At 35.6% G+C, this 14,724-nt stretch overlaps 1 protein-coding gene across 1 annotated transcript in view; it reads left to right on the top strand.

The window, feature by feature from the left end:
- RYR3 (ryanodine receptor 3) overlaps positions 1–14,724 on the top strand; it is a 312,006-nt gene that overhangs the window by 253,065 nt on the left and 44,217 nt on the right. The window contains exons 72-79 of the mRNA XM_087951743.1: positions 616–747; positions 1,579–1,691; positions 6,941–7,037; positions 9,284–9,390; positions 10,475–10,526; positions 12,674–12,739; positions 13,350–13,449; positions 13,982–14,061. Coding sequence (XP_087807869.1) covers positions 616–747; positions 1,579–1,691; positions 6,941–7,037; positions 9,284–9,390; positions 10,475–10,526; positions 12,674–12,739; positions 13,350–13,449; positions 13,982–14,061 — 747 coding nt within the window. The remainder of the gene's footprint in view (positions 1–615; positions 748–1,578; positions 1,692–6,940; positions 7,038–9,283; positions 9,391–10,474; positions 10,527–12,673; positions 12,740–13,349; positions 13,450–13,981; positions 14,062–14,724) is intronic.

The raw sequence follows: 14,724 nt of genomic DNA, 5'->3' as shown, positions 1-14,724 counted from the left end.
TCTGGTGAGAGAATTCCTCCCAAGAACCATAGATGGGAAGAGACCTTTAATAAGAGTCCCATTGGACCAATGTAGGCAATGCCCAGGGAAAAAGAGATTTTATTTAGTTGGTTAGTTACTTATATTTATTTATATTTTGTGTTTCCAGACCTCCCATCTCCCTCAAGGAGGGACTGGAGATTATCCAGAGATAAAAAGGGCGGGGGGGGGGGGGGGGGGGGGGGGTGAACTTCACAGAGAGGGGGGGGGGGGGGGGGGGGGGGGGGGGTAGCCCCCCGCCCCGGCCCCCCCCCCCCCCCCCCCCCCCCCCCCCGCCGGGCCCCCCCCCGCCCCCCCCCGCCCCCCGGGGGGGGGGGGGGGGTCTACAAGATAATAAAATTGTACATTCATAGCACAATAGAGTTCTGTAGCATCTTCCTATCTTTGATGTTGTAATGTATCATTGCATTATCATTTAGAAATATCACATTTTTCATCTTCCTAGCAATAAGCATATAGCTTTTTCCCCTTGCTTCAGTACAGTGGTGCAAAAAATGGCAATAAATTTTATTTAAATAAGTGTTCTATATATTTTAATATTAAGTATGCATAAGAGTGGATCAAATTTTTTGATAGTCAGATGACCCTGCTGTGAAATGGCAGTTGAATCTCTACAAAGATGTCTTGAAAACTGAGGAACCTGCTGATCCCGAGAAAACTATTGAACGTGTGCAAAGGATCTCAGCAGCTGTCTATCATCTGGAACAGGTAACAAAAATATTATTTTATGTTTAAAAGTGAGACATACGGGTTGAAGATCCATGGTTAAATAAAGTAAACAGGAACTCTACAAACTGATATTTTAATTAATTTTTTTTATTAGTTTATAATATGGCATACAAAGAAAATACAAAAGTAAATAGTAGGGAAGTTAGAGGAGGAAAAAAGAGAAATGGATAGTGGGGGAAAACACTTCCAACTCCTTTGGTACAGTAAAATAAGGCATTAACATCTAACCTCAACAAAGTGATGTTAAACAGTGAATAAACTGGGATAGGGCTGGGATGGGCTGAGCTGAGCATTTTATATCCAGGGAAAGTCTGTGGTCCTTAAGGTTCTTTCTGGAGGATTAAGTAGGATGCTGAGACAGAGCAAGGAGAATGGATGTTTGCATAATAATACTGATCTTTGATAGTGTGCAAGGCATAATTGCAAAGTGATTATAAGGCAATCTAAAGATAAATATAAAACATTATTATTTTTATACCACAGTTATAGTCTAATGCAGAGATTGACAATCAAGCCACAAGCTTCCAGATACCCCCAGATACTATAATATTAAAGTGATTTTAAGATTTTTCTGGAGGAATAGTTAAAATTTTAGGAAACTACCAAATCTAATGAGATTTCCGTTTTCTGAATGTCATAAGCTTTAGAATGAAAATTATGAAGTTTTTTTTGAAATTTCCAATGAAAATTCTATTTTTAATTGGGGAGACAAGAAATGTTGCTAACATATCATATAATATAAATATTAATGTCTTTGTCATTGGATCAAGTGAAAATCAGTAAAAGTATCTTCATTCATAATGTCCGTAGGTTGAGCAACCATTAAGGTCAAAGAAAGCAGTTTGGCACAAACTCTTGTCTAAGCAACGCAAAAGAGCTGTTGTAGCTTGTTTCAGGATGGCACCATTGTATAATTTGCTAAGGTACATAATTTTTAAAAATGTTTATATATGCTATTCCTGAATACTGCTTGTATTGTTGAAAAGCATAATGCCTATCTGATTCTACACTGGGAAGCTGTGAACTAGAGACAATGGCTTGAAGACTAAAGACTTTCAAGTCCCTCTTACAGTCTTCTGGGCAAGAATATATTTAATGATTTATTGATTATTATTAAATTTCTATGCCACCCATTTCATTGATATCGTGACTCTGAGCAACTTTGGACCTATATTCTCTCTCAGCCTTAGGAACGAGGAAATGGCAAACCACTTCTGAAATCTTGCTAAATACACTGCAAGGATAGTCCAGTCAGTTAACAATAACAGATATTCAGAATTGGAAGGGACATTGTAGGTCATCTAGTCCAACCCCCCGCCCAAGCGGGAGACCCTACACCATTTCTGACAAATGGTAGTCCAATCTCTTCTTGAAAGTCTCAAGTGATGGCGCTCCCACAACTTCCGAGGGCAAGGTGTTCCATTGGTTGATTGTTCTCACTGTCAGAAAGCTTCTCCTTGTTTCCAGGTTAAATCTCTCCTTGTTCAGTTTCCATCCATTATTCCTTGTCTGGCCTACAGGTGCTTTAGAAAATAGCTTGACCCCTTCCTCTCTGTGGCAGCCCCTCAAATATTGGAAGACTGCTATCATGTCTCCCCTGGTCCTTCTCTTCACTAGACTAGCCAAGCCCAGTTCCTGTAAACATTGCCAGGAATCAAATGACTTGAAGTCATCCACACTATTCATTACTTCTGTCATTATTAAATGATTTCAGGGTCTTGCAAATTAGCTTCAATGGCCTTTGTTCCATCATTTTTAACCAATGTGTTTTAGAGAAATTTCTGATTACTTTAAAAAAGCTGAGTTGGGCTTGATTGTATGAATTATCTACTTATTCAATGCTTTGGAAGATCTTTATATATCTCCCCAGATACATAAGTCTAACCATTCCAATTTAGATTGGCAACATGGAAAAAGAACTATATATTTAATATAGTATTTTTCTATGCAATTAACATAACTCATTTACAGATTTGGTCAAAATTAAAGAAAAACATTACTTTCTAATGTTTTTTGTATGTTTAAAGTTCATAGAGAACCATAGCTTTACCAGCATTTGGCAATTCCACCCTTTCACCTCTTTCATTCAGCGCTCACTTAGGCATATGGAACAGCAGTGATTTTGCTTGCAATGGAAACTATATCCATGATCAAACAAAATAATTTTACAGATGCTACAGAACATGCACAGAACTAACTATGTATGTTTTTGGCATCACAAGAATAGGAGAGGCGGTGGAAGAAGAGCGGAAGAAGGCATAACATTGTTGTGAGGAGATTGTCTCTCTCCCACATATGCAGCTCTGTAAAGATGTATTGTTCCCGAGGTTGTTTGAAGAGATTACTGGATATTTTATTTTGAATAACCTTGATTGTTTGCATATGCTATGCTATTAGTATTCTTTGAACACAACTGCCAACATGCTTCTTATATGCAAATCTACGTTTCTGGCATTTTCCTTTTTTTTAACTCGTAACTTATTTGAAACAAATGGGAATTCAAAATGTGACAATTAATTTAAAAAACATCTGAAGATTTCTTTTATATTCAACTCCTATACTCTAGGGCAGGAGTGTCAAACTTGATTTCATTGAGGGCTGCACCAGGGTTGTGTTTGGGGCTGTGGTTATGTTAGGGGTACCTCTGGTGGCCTGAGTGTTCTGCCAGTGAAAACAGGCTCCCAAGCTCCATTTTAGGCCGCGACAGCCTCCTGCAACCTTCTGCCAGTGAAAACGGAGCTCAGGAGGGCTGTTTTCACTGGCAGAGGCACTGTGGGCCAGTCCTTCACTGTTTCCAGGACAGCCCCACGGGCCAGATCTAAGCACCCCATGGGCCAGATCCAGCCCCCAGATGTTGAGTTTGACACCCCTGCTCTAGGGGTTTGGGGGGGAAGGCAATTCTTTCAGGTATAATTGTATGATCTTCTTGACTGAAAACCCAATGTTCTTCACAATTCAGAATTTCTCCTGCCACTTTGGTCTTAATGTTACTAAATATTTTAAAGGCATTAAAATATAATGAATAAATAGTCTTCCTTTCCAGCAGCTACATTTCTAATAAACTTGGCGAGACTATTTTCCAGTAGATATGCATAGTAATTATCTTATACTAAGTAATGTAATTCTTCATATTGAGTTATACATAATAGGGTTGGGAAATAAGAAAAGATAAGCATATCCACAGAAGCAAGCTTTCTATGTTGTGGCCATTTGTGCTTTCCCTCTGTCTTTATTCTTTTTAAATTTATTTATCAAATTGATGTGTTGCCCATCTCACATAAGGTGACTTTCAGCAGTGCATAATAAAATAATGGATAATTTAGGTGGATATATGGGGGAGATTTAGTCACTCCAAGTCACGTATGGAGCAAAAGAGCCCTTAGCATAACAGAAATTCATGAAAGGAATGTCTTCTCCTACTCAGCCATCTTTTGTTAATTGGAGACATCTCCACTGCAAGGGGAAGAAGACTTCTGTGAAATCCTTCACCTGAAAATCCAAGCAGCTTTTTATCTGCTCTTTACATGAAAAGAGGGAAACAGTCATTCTCAACAACTTTATTTTTGTCTTTTGTTTAAAAACCCCACTCTCCCTTCCTTCCACATAGCAGTAAAGAATGGAAGGAATGTGGAATGGAAGAAAAGTGACATTATTCTTCTTTAACAAAAAATAAAAATTCTCCATCTTCTCATATTTGAAGAGACCATAGAAACCTCAAAGTCTGACTGAATATTTGGTGTGCGGGAGCTTTCACTTCACTCAGCTCCAATGAAATACAACATTTTGGTTTACCCATATTGAACTATTAAACTAACTGCACATATATTGAACTGCAACATTATACCAGTTGCAATTAGTAATGTTACAAACTTCTATAAATTTACATAATTTCCAAGGAGCTGTTGGAAAATTCCACCCCTTTTTTGATTAACCACAGTTCAGTACTTGTTGGAACCCTAAATTGTGATTAATACAGTATTATGATTTGAGGTACATATAATCATAATTTTAAGTAACTCCACAGCAACAAGTTGCTTTACTCTAAAACTGGAACAAATATTTCAAATACTGAGTTTGAATTGAAGAAGGTGAGAAGAATATTTTGTGGGTTTGAAATTCAGCATGGATTCTGCCATAATCACTGCCCAGTTCAAACATAATATTAAAGCTTCACATGGTTTCTTCCAGCATAGATTTGTTAAGAGGTCATGCCAGACAAATCTGATTGCTTGTTTGATAATATGACTAGGTTAATGGAGTAAGGTATTTAGTGGGTGTTTAGACTTCAGTAATGCTTTTGATAAAGTAAAACACAGCCTCTTTCTAAACAGATTGAAATAATGTGGGATGAATGGTTCTACTTCTAGATGGATTCAGTTGGCTGAACAATTGATTCAACAATCATCATCATCAATAACCACCACCAATCATCATTTAAATTTGTATGCCATATGAGTCTCAATAACTAGATGGGATGGTCATAAAATATGTACATGGCACAAAGCTGGAGAACATACTAAATAGGTGCAAAGATCAAAAGGATTTATTTGATATGAACATTGGGCGCCAGTTAACAAAGGTTCAGTGGTAAGAAATGTATTTTTTCTGCACTTAGGCAGAAAAACAAGATGCTCGTGTATAAAACATTTGGCTCAATAGTAGAGCTTGCAAGATAGATCTGAATGTCCTAGAAGACCATAGGTGAGCCAGTAGTGTGCCACAACTGCCAAAAGAGCCAGTAGTGTGCCATAGCTGCCAAAAGAACCAATAGTTTTAGGCTGCATCAACAGAGGTATAATGGTGAGATCCCCAAAAGCTCTAGACTACACTGATCAGTTCACACCCAGAATATGTGCCCAGTTACAGTCTCCACAATTGTTGGTGCTGAAATATCCATTGCCAAAAAAAGACAATTAGCTGCCCCTGATTTTACAACCTTTTTTGCCATGGTTGTCAAGCAAATCACTGCAGTTGTTAAGTGAAACATGCAGTCATTAAATGAATCTGGTTTCCTCCATTGATTTTGCTTGTAGAAAGCCAGCTGGGAAGGTTGCAAATGCAATCACAAGGATGCTGCAACAGTTGTAAATACATGCCAGTTGCCAAATGACTGAATTTTGATCATATGACTTTGGAGATGCTGTGAAGGTCGTAAGAATGAGGGCCAGTTATAAGTCACTTTTTTTAATGCTTAAGTTACAGTGCTTGTAATTTTGAATGACAGTTAAATGAATGGTTGTAAGTTGAGTTGTAGTTAAAGGAACTTGGTTTAATAGAAAATAAAGCTAAAGGGAGCATGATGGTGGCCTTCCAACATTTTAAGGGATGTGTGACTATATTCTCCATACTACCTGAGGGTAAGAAACAAAGCAACGAGTGAAAGCTTTATATAGGGAGATTTAAACTTGAAATAAGGAAGATTTTTTCTGACTATGAGAGCTTGTAAACAAGTAGACAATATTTGCCAAGATGGTGTGAAGACTCCTACATTGGGCATTGTACTAAAAACTACATAAGGTTAGAAAGAATTCCATGCACACTTATTAATTATGGAAAACATAAGGTGCAAATCAAGCAATTATTGTGTTTTAGAGAAACTACAGTTTTAAAAACTTGGTTTAAAATTATAAGTGAAGTTGATGGTAAACCATACTGATAAATAAGAACATCATGATTAGTCAAAGTGTAAAGAAATGACATAACTAGGTTCATTTTACATTAATTATGTTTAAAATCATAATCCTAAAGTAAAATAATCAATAAAGACATGAAATGGATAGTTCATGATTTTAATTCATTTGCATTCAGTGGACATCATAGTGATAAGGAGTCAATGTAGAACTGCATCAAAGTAAAGTATGTTTTTCCCCGTCTTCTTTGAAAAAAATAGAAAACCAAGGACTTACATCTATAGGAAATTGGATTCTAAAGTGTTCAGTAAAATATAAGCATATCAATAGCCTTCTTTTCATGTGTTGATTTCTATCTGGTGCAGCTTATTAAAACAATACTTGTCATCTATGTTATTTAAACTTTGCTGAACATTCATTAATTTTAATGGTTTCTGAATTGAATTGTACAGAATCTATAGGTGTTACTAGTCAGTAATCTTCTAAGCGTTTTTATTTTATTCTGTTTTCCTTCTGGATTTCATTTTCATCCTTACTCCTAGGCATCGTTCTATTAACCTGTTTCTTCATGGTTATCAGAAATACTGGATAGAAACAGAGGAATATTCCTTTGAAGAGAAACTGGTTCAGGATTTGGCTGTAAGTACAGATATAATTGGGCTGAGTCCACAATGCCTTCTTGTCTACACTTATAAACATTTCCATATATACATACCATCCTGCTATATTTTATGCCACGATATGAACAGTGTATCAAATCTTTATTTTGTTACTGTATATATTTGGACTGAAACTAATTAGACCAAATCACAGCTAATTTAATTCCTAAATTAAAATTTAATTTAAATTAGTTTAATTTTTGAAGTTTCAAATACGGTGAATGTTTTTTTGTTAATTGGCATTTTGTTTATTGAATAATGTTTTGAATCATTTTAATATGCCAAAGCTTGTTTTTTTTAGTACAAGCTATCTACCTTTTCCTTGACATTATAATACATTGGCATTCTAACAAGTTAGAAATAAGTATGACAGATTTGTGTTTTAGGCAATGGAATTTTTATTTGACAATGCATTTTTTAAATTCCAAATTCTTTTAACACTTTTCTTTTTAACTGATTAATTGAGCAGTAATTTATAGAACTATTATTTTCTGTATCTGAAATGATGAGTTCACCCTACTTGCCAATTATAATGTTTTCTTGGCAGAAAAGCAACATCCAACAGCGTAGAAGAGACTAATAGATTTATGAATGGATGTCTTTATATTTCTTAAAATGCATTTGCATCATTGATGCAGTATTTCCACTAACCTGACATAGGCTAATTCTACATCAGTATTAAGTATAGAGTTATCTTGAGTCTTGCAATTACATTTCACAGAAAGTGGCAGATCACACATTCATACTTCGGGATTTCTCCATGTTCTCTTAATGTTTTTAAGAAGATGATTCTTGCACAAGTAGACCTCTTTGATTGTCTTTGATAGTACTCTTTAATATTTGTAAAGGGCAAAGATTTCTTTTTTTTCTTTTTTACTTAAGGGTATTGAACAATGGACAGATTACTCCCTTAAATATAGCTGTTACTTTTTTATACAATGGTGGAAATCTCTGTGAAAGACAAAGTGAGAATTTTCTAAACCGTTTCTGTGCTAGTCTATTGCCGCTTAAAGAACAATGAATCATATGGTAACTTAGCAACGAAAACATCTATTACGCCATCAACACAATAATCAGATTATTATTCTCATTCATCAGATGGTAATATTTAGTTAAGAATATCATTGCAGGGAGGTGTATAGCTGGTAAATGGTATATAACTGTATGCAGCTCTCTTCAGAGAGTTTGCTTTGATATTGTTAATTTGTTGGAAACATACATTGAATTTCCTATGATGTAGATTATACAATTATGTTCTGCTGTGATTAAGCAGATATACATAAAACTTTCATCCAGGGCATGCAAAAAAGGAAGGAAGGAAAAAAGTGGGCTTTATTTATCCGATAACATGCTATGCCTTGAACATGGTCATTCAAACTGAAAGAATTCTAATTCCCAGAGTAACAGAGAAGAATGCTAATCACAGATATGAATTGATTCCTTTGCTGTCAGTTCCAGATGATTCAATGGTGCTGATACTGCAGTTCCCAATCCTTGTTGCAGAGGCAAGCACGAAGACTCTAGTTTAGTGAGCATAAGAAATGGTCTTTAAGGACAGGAGAATGAATTGCCACCAAGACAATGATCAGGCAAGCACAGCTTGAACCTATTTCAAGAAACAAATTTCTTAAACACTTCAGACCTGCCCCTTTCTACAAAATAACATAGTTCCCCTTTGCACAAAAATAAAGTGAGGGAGGGGGAAAGCACATTCAAACTTGCAGAATTCTATTACATTAAGCTGTACAATAATAGTAGCACTTGTCTATATGGCATTGGTTTCTTACTCTAATCTATCTTATGGGGCTAAAGTCACAAAATACACATGACATGCTGACCTATAGTGGGTAGAGGAATAGAGGAATCTAGATAACCAGACAAACCAAATCTGACTTCAGGTAATGAACCTGATCTATTTCTAGAAAAAAAAGTCTGATTTTTAATTAGGCTCAATATTTTTCCATTACAGGTTCTGATTATGCAATCCTATACAATTTTATTTATAAGTAAACGCAAGTCAGTCCAAAGGGAATTAAATGTATGAACATTTTACTATTAAAATACTGATTTTATAGAAGAAAAGCTGTTGCATAATTGAATCTTCCAGCTAAAATATCAATATGAAAATATAAATATTAAAATATGGAAATGATAGTTATTCCACTTATTTTTTCTTTCCTATTACATACTTTTTATGTATAAAATTCCAATGTGATGTTTGCACAGACTTCACCCAAAACAACTGAAGATGAGGAAGAAGAGAATGAAAACCATCCAGATCCTCTACATCAGATTATTCTTCATTTCAGTCGGAGTGCTCTCACTGAAAGAAGGTAACTAACTTCCTACTTCCTTCCTTTCCTTCCTGCCTTTGTTATGTTACCCAACTCTATAAAGAGCAACATTAAAAATAATAACATACAATGAATTTGACAAAAGAAATGACAAGGAATAGCAATAGCACGTAGACTTATATACCGCTTCATAGTGCTTTTACAGCTCTCTCTAAGTGGTTTACAGAGTCAGCATATTGCCCCCAACAATCTGGGTCCTCATTTTACTGACCTTGGAAGGATGGAAGGCTGAGTCATCCTTAAGCCTGGTGAGATTTGAAGTGCCAAATTGTAGGCAGCTGGCAGTCAGCAGAAATAGACTCCAGTACTGCACTCTAACCACTGCGCCGCCCTGGCTCATAACTAGAAAGTGATTACAAGATGGTGTGCATATAATATATCAAAAATAGGACTTCAAAAACAAAGAGGTTTACCTACCTTACCCCAAGTTTTCTTAAATATGTTTTTAATTTTTTTTTTAAGATGCTGAGAAATACCAAGTTGGACATGGCATCTGTTTTAAAATGGTCATTTTAAACTGTTTTCTGAATTTTTTTTAAGTCAAAGGTGATACTGTGCTATTTAATGCAGCCTTAATCTTAAAGATTAAGGAGCAGAAAGAAAGGTAATGTTTAAAGTTGAATACATATATCTCTTTCGGATTGAATTTTGCAAGTTTCCCAAAATCCTTTTAACACAACAATAGTAAAACATTTAGAATTAATTAAAGTTTTATTTATTATTGTAAGAACTGATTTTGTATTTGATATGATCAGAGATAATTATCAGCTGTATAGCAAAGCCATGGCTGAAACCTTTGTAATCATTTCTAAGTCATAATAGAAAAAAAATTCTCATGTGAGGTGGATAGATATATTCTTCAATTGCAAAAGCACTTGATAAATACATGTTTTAATAAAGAATCTGATATGGAACCTATAAGCTTATAAGATCGTATCATGTATCATGGGGTTATAACAAGATGAAAGTTTCCCTGCTTTAATAAATCCTGAAACTTCAATTCAGTAACTTGTAAAGCCTTTCCAGGAGCAAATTTATTTATTTTTTAAATACTTTTCTACAGCAAACTAGAAAATGATCCCTTATACACTGCATATTCAGCAATGATGGCAAAGGTGAGTAATTTAAATATTAACTAAAAACAATTTATATTTAGAATGCCATCTCTGTTTTTTTCAGGTACAACTGAAATCTTAAAATAATATTCAGCATTTTCTATTTGTTACTGCCGTTTTACTGTTACTAATAGATTCTATTACTAATGTTGTTACTAATCCATCTTTTTAAATGACTGAATCAGCAAACATCAAACATAAAAAGCCACAGGGGAAAAAAACAAGATAAAAAAGTGATAAAACAATCCAACAGCAAATTTTGGAGGAAAAAGAAGCATTCCTAGTAATAAAAGAAAAAATTACCTTTGAGTTGAACTGGATTTCATAGTGTTTTCATGGAAATATCTGTAGCTTTCATAGCAGTAATGTAGAAATTATCACTGCCTTGTTCAGGGACATCTTTTATTTCCCAGTCTAATCTCCAGCTCAAGATTTTCTGATTATCTTCCATCCAACTACTAATCAATCTCAACACTATTTAATTTTTTCAAGATCAACCAATATTATAAACTTATAATATAAGGTAAATTCTGTCCCCAAAGACTTTTATTTAATTGGATGTAAATTCATTAGTATTTACTGCTGAAAAATAAAGACCAAACCAAAATTTGATAAAATTATTTCTTCATTAAAGAATTCTTCAACAGTTGCCCTCATGTTGATGAATCTGGGTCTTGATCTGGCCAATTTAGATCAAAGTCTACCCTCAATGTACTGTAGAGATTTAGAATATTATAGAATCTTAATTTTCCTTCGTACTGTACATCTTTGGCACACATAGATATTCCTATGCAACTCTTTCTTCTTTGTTTATTCAAAAAAACGCCCAACTCTGGGCAAAATCATGGCCAGATGTAAACATGTGAAAACATATGAAAATATGAGGTGGAAGAAATTTCTAAAAACAATTCATACATGAATGAAATATTTTATATATATGTGTGTGGTATTCAGCTTTGTTCGGGTATTTTCCCACGTCATTGTAGTTGTGCTTTTAAAGTTGTAGCAACGTTTCGGCAGAATCTCATCTGCCATCATCAGGCTTCTGTATTGTGTTCGTCTGTGAGTCAGACTTTTATTCAAATAATCAGAGAAGCCATAGAGATAGAAAAACGCCCACACAGCATGAATAAACAAGATGATACCTCCTGCCTACCAGCCATTTGGAAACCCGCCCTCATGAACAAACGAGTACCTAACATGAAGAATGACACCAGACCCACACGCATGAGGGCCACAAGATGCTACCACACTTCCACATAGAAAGCAGACTCACACCCACACAGAAGATGAGACATGACCATGGACCAGAAGCCGTACCACAGCTGCATCACTACCCACTTCAAACCCCTCCGACCCATACATGAAGCGAATTGACACCCACCATGAAGATGTGGCATGACCACGAACACGAAGCCAAACAGCAGGATCACAGCTCACCAGCTCAAATCCCACAGCAACTAAGACTAACCTGAGCACAACCAAGCCCCCACCTGAACAGAACACATCCCCAGCCAATCAGAACACGGCCAACCCCCAACCAATCAGAACACAGCCAAACCCCAACCAATGAGAACACCCCCACCCAATCAGAACACAGCCAAGCCCCCACCCAATCAAGTCACACCCCCACTAGCAGTTAAAAGGAAGAAGCAGCTGCAAGCTCACATTACTCCAAGAAGCACAAAGCCGAAGACACAAGCCTGAAGATGATGAATGAGACTTCATCGAAACGTCGCCTAGATACTTCCAATTTTACGCGGGAGAAAACCCGAATAACCAAAGATCCACATACAAATACCCGCGAAAACCTCAGAAAACATAATGTATGTATGTATATATACATACATTATAAGAAAAAACTTACTACTGCCCAGTTTTCTGCTAGAATTTTCATATTGTAATCTTATTTATAATTTCCCCTTATTTAGTAAACATTCCACTAAAGTATGTACATTTATTTACTTGTTCTATTTTTTGCATCCTTTTCTCTTTGAAACACAACTACCTTGATCTTTGAGACTTTAATTTGCAAATCCATCCATGAAATGATCAATTCTCTGCTTATGAACTGTAGTTTAAAAATGTATTTGACTTGTTTCTGCTTATTCATTATCTGAGCCTGGTTTTTTTTCTAATGAGAAAAGAGCTGTCAGAGTGAGCAAGATGGTAATGAGGAGGAAGAGGAAGAAGAAAAGGAGAAGACATTTGAAGTTAGTTGTTTTCTTTAAAATCAGATCTTTCATAATTTATATAGCTATTAGAAATGATGCAGTCATTTGAGATAGAGTGCCCAATTTCATAAATTAATGTAATATTATACATAGTCATGATGATTTTTTAATTTTTTCCCCAATCATGTCTGTATTTCTTTCTCCTTACTATTTTTCTTTCTTCTTTTCATCTGAATTTCTATCTGTCTTTTGTTCCATATTAAAAGAAAAAAACAAATGTTGCTTACTGTTCTTTTCAAATTTAAACCTTTCCTTTTTCAGCATGTATCCCATGCCTATTACTGCATCAACTGTGGGTAAAACTTTTCATGAAAATCTGTTAGGGATAAAAGAATAAATTAGCCATGATAATTACTCTAATGCAGCAACATTTGTTAAGAGCTATTTTTTAAAATAAATAGCTCTTAACAAATGTTGCTGCATTAGAGTAATTATCATGGCTAATTTATTCTTTTAATATGTGTTTTAATAGGTTTGTGAAAGATTCTTTTTTTAAAAAAAAGTTTATTGTTTTCAAAGTCTTACAGTTTTTTTATACTGGTGGCAGGTACCACAATATGTTAACATGCATCTGTATTCTGACATTCAGGAAAAAGAAATGGAAAAGCAGAAAACCCTCTATCAGCAATCCCGACTCCATGAACGTGGAGCTGCTGAAATGATATTGCAAATGATCAGTGCCAGCAAAGGTAATACAGTAAAAATGGAAAGGTTATTTAATATTTATTTATGTATTTCTTTGCATGTATATATTTCATTTTGTCTTGAAAAGAAAGTCAGTCAGTCATTAAACAGGCTTTAATAAATTCCCTTTTCACCTCTGTGGGTGATATATGCCTTCCTCAATTTCAGGTCCTCTCCAGGGGCCTGAGAGTTTGAAATTACTGCATAGTATCTTAACTATTCCTAGCACTGCACTCTTCTGATCAGAGAGCTTTCAAGTTCAGGATCTATGGGAGACCATTTCCCAGTTTAGGAGTCACAGCCCTGAGTGTTCTTGCCACCACTGGAATCACTTTGGCCTTTATTTTCCACATCCAACCTAATTCCTCCTTCAGGCCCTGGTACTTTCCCATACTTCTTCCTGATGTTGCAATCACTTGGCAACACTTGGCTATCACCTGCCTATCCATCTGATTTTAAACTTGATTTTAAGCTTAGAACCTTTTAAAACGATCATTTTGTGACCACAATTGTAAGCGCTGTACTCTTGATTGACAGGTGAAATGGGACCCATGGTAGTTGAAACCCTGAAGCTTGGTATTGCTGTTCTAAATGGAGGTAACTCCGTTGTTCAACAGGTAACCACATTCATAGTTATGCAATTGTCTCTGTGGGTGCATTTGCTTTTAAGAATTTTAAAGGTGACAATACCAGCTTGTATGCAACTTTACATACAGGTAAAACCCGAAAAATTAGAATATGGTGCAAAAGTTCATTTATTTCAGTAATGCAACTTAAAAGGTGAAACTAATATATGAGATAGACTCATTACATGCAAAGCAAGATAGTTCAAGCCATGATGTGTCATAATTGAGATGATTATGGTTTACAGCTCATGAAAACCCCAAATCCACAATCTCAGAAAATTAGAATATTGTGAAAAGGTTCAATATTCTAGGCTCAAAGTGTCCCACTCTAATCAGCTAATTAAGCCATAACACCTGCAAAGGGTTCCTGAGCCTTTAAAGGGTCTCTCAGTCTGGTTCAGTAGGAATCACAATAATGGGAAAGACTGCTGACCTGACAGTTGTGCAGAAAACCATCATTGACACCTTCATAAGGAGGGAAAGCCTCAAAAGGTAATTGCAAAAGAAGTTGGATGTTCCTAAAGTGCTGTATCAAAGCACATTAATAGAAAGTGTGGAAGAAAAAGGTGCACAAGCAGCAGGGATGTCCGCCTGGAGAGGATTGTCAGGAAAAGGTCATTCAAAAGTGTTGGGGACTTTCACAAGGAGTGGACT

This window comes from Notechis scutatus, chromosome 1 (genome assembly GCF_049901735.1).
Source record: "Notechis scutatus isolate UNSWTSFEM ecotype Mainland chromosome 1, rNotScu1.2, whole genome shotgun sequence".
Lineage (NCBI taxonomy): Eukaryota > Metazoa > Chordata > Lepidosauria > Squamata > Elapidae > Notechis > Notechis scutatus.
This window is presented reverse-complemented; position numbering and strand designations above follow the sequence as displayed.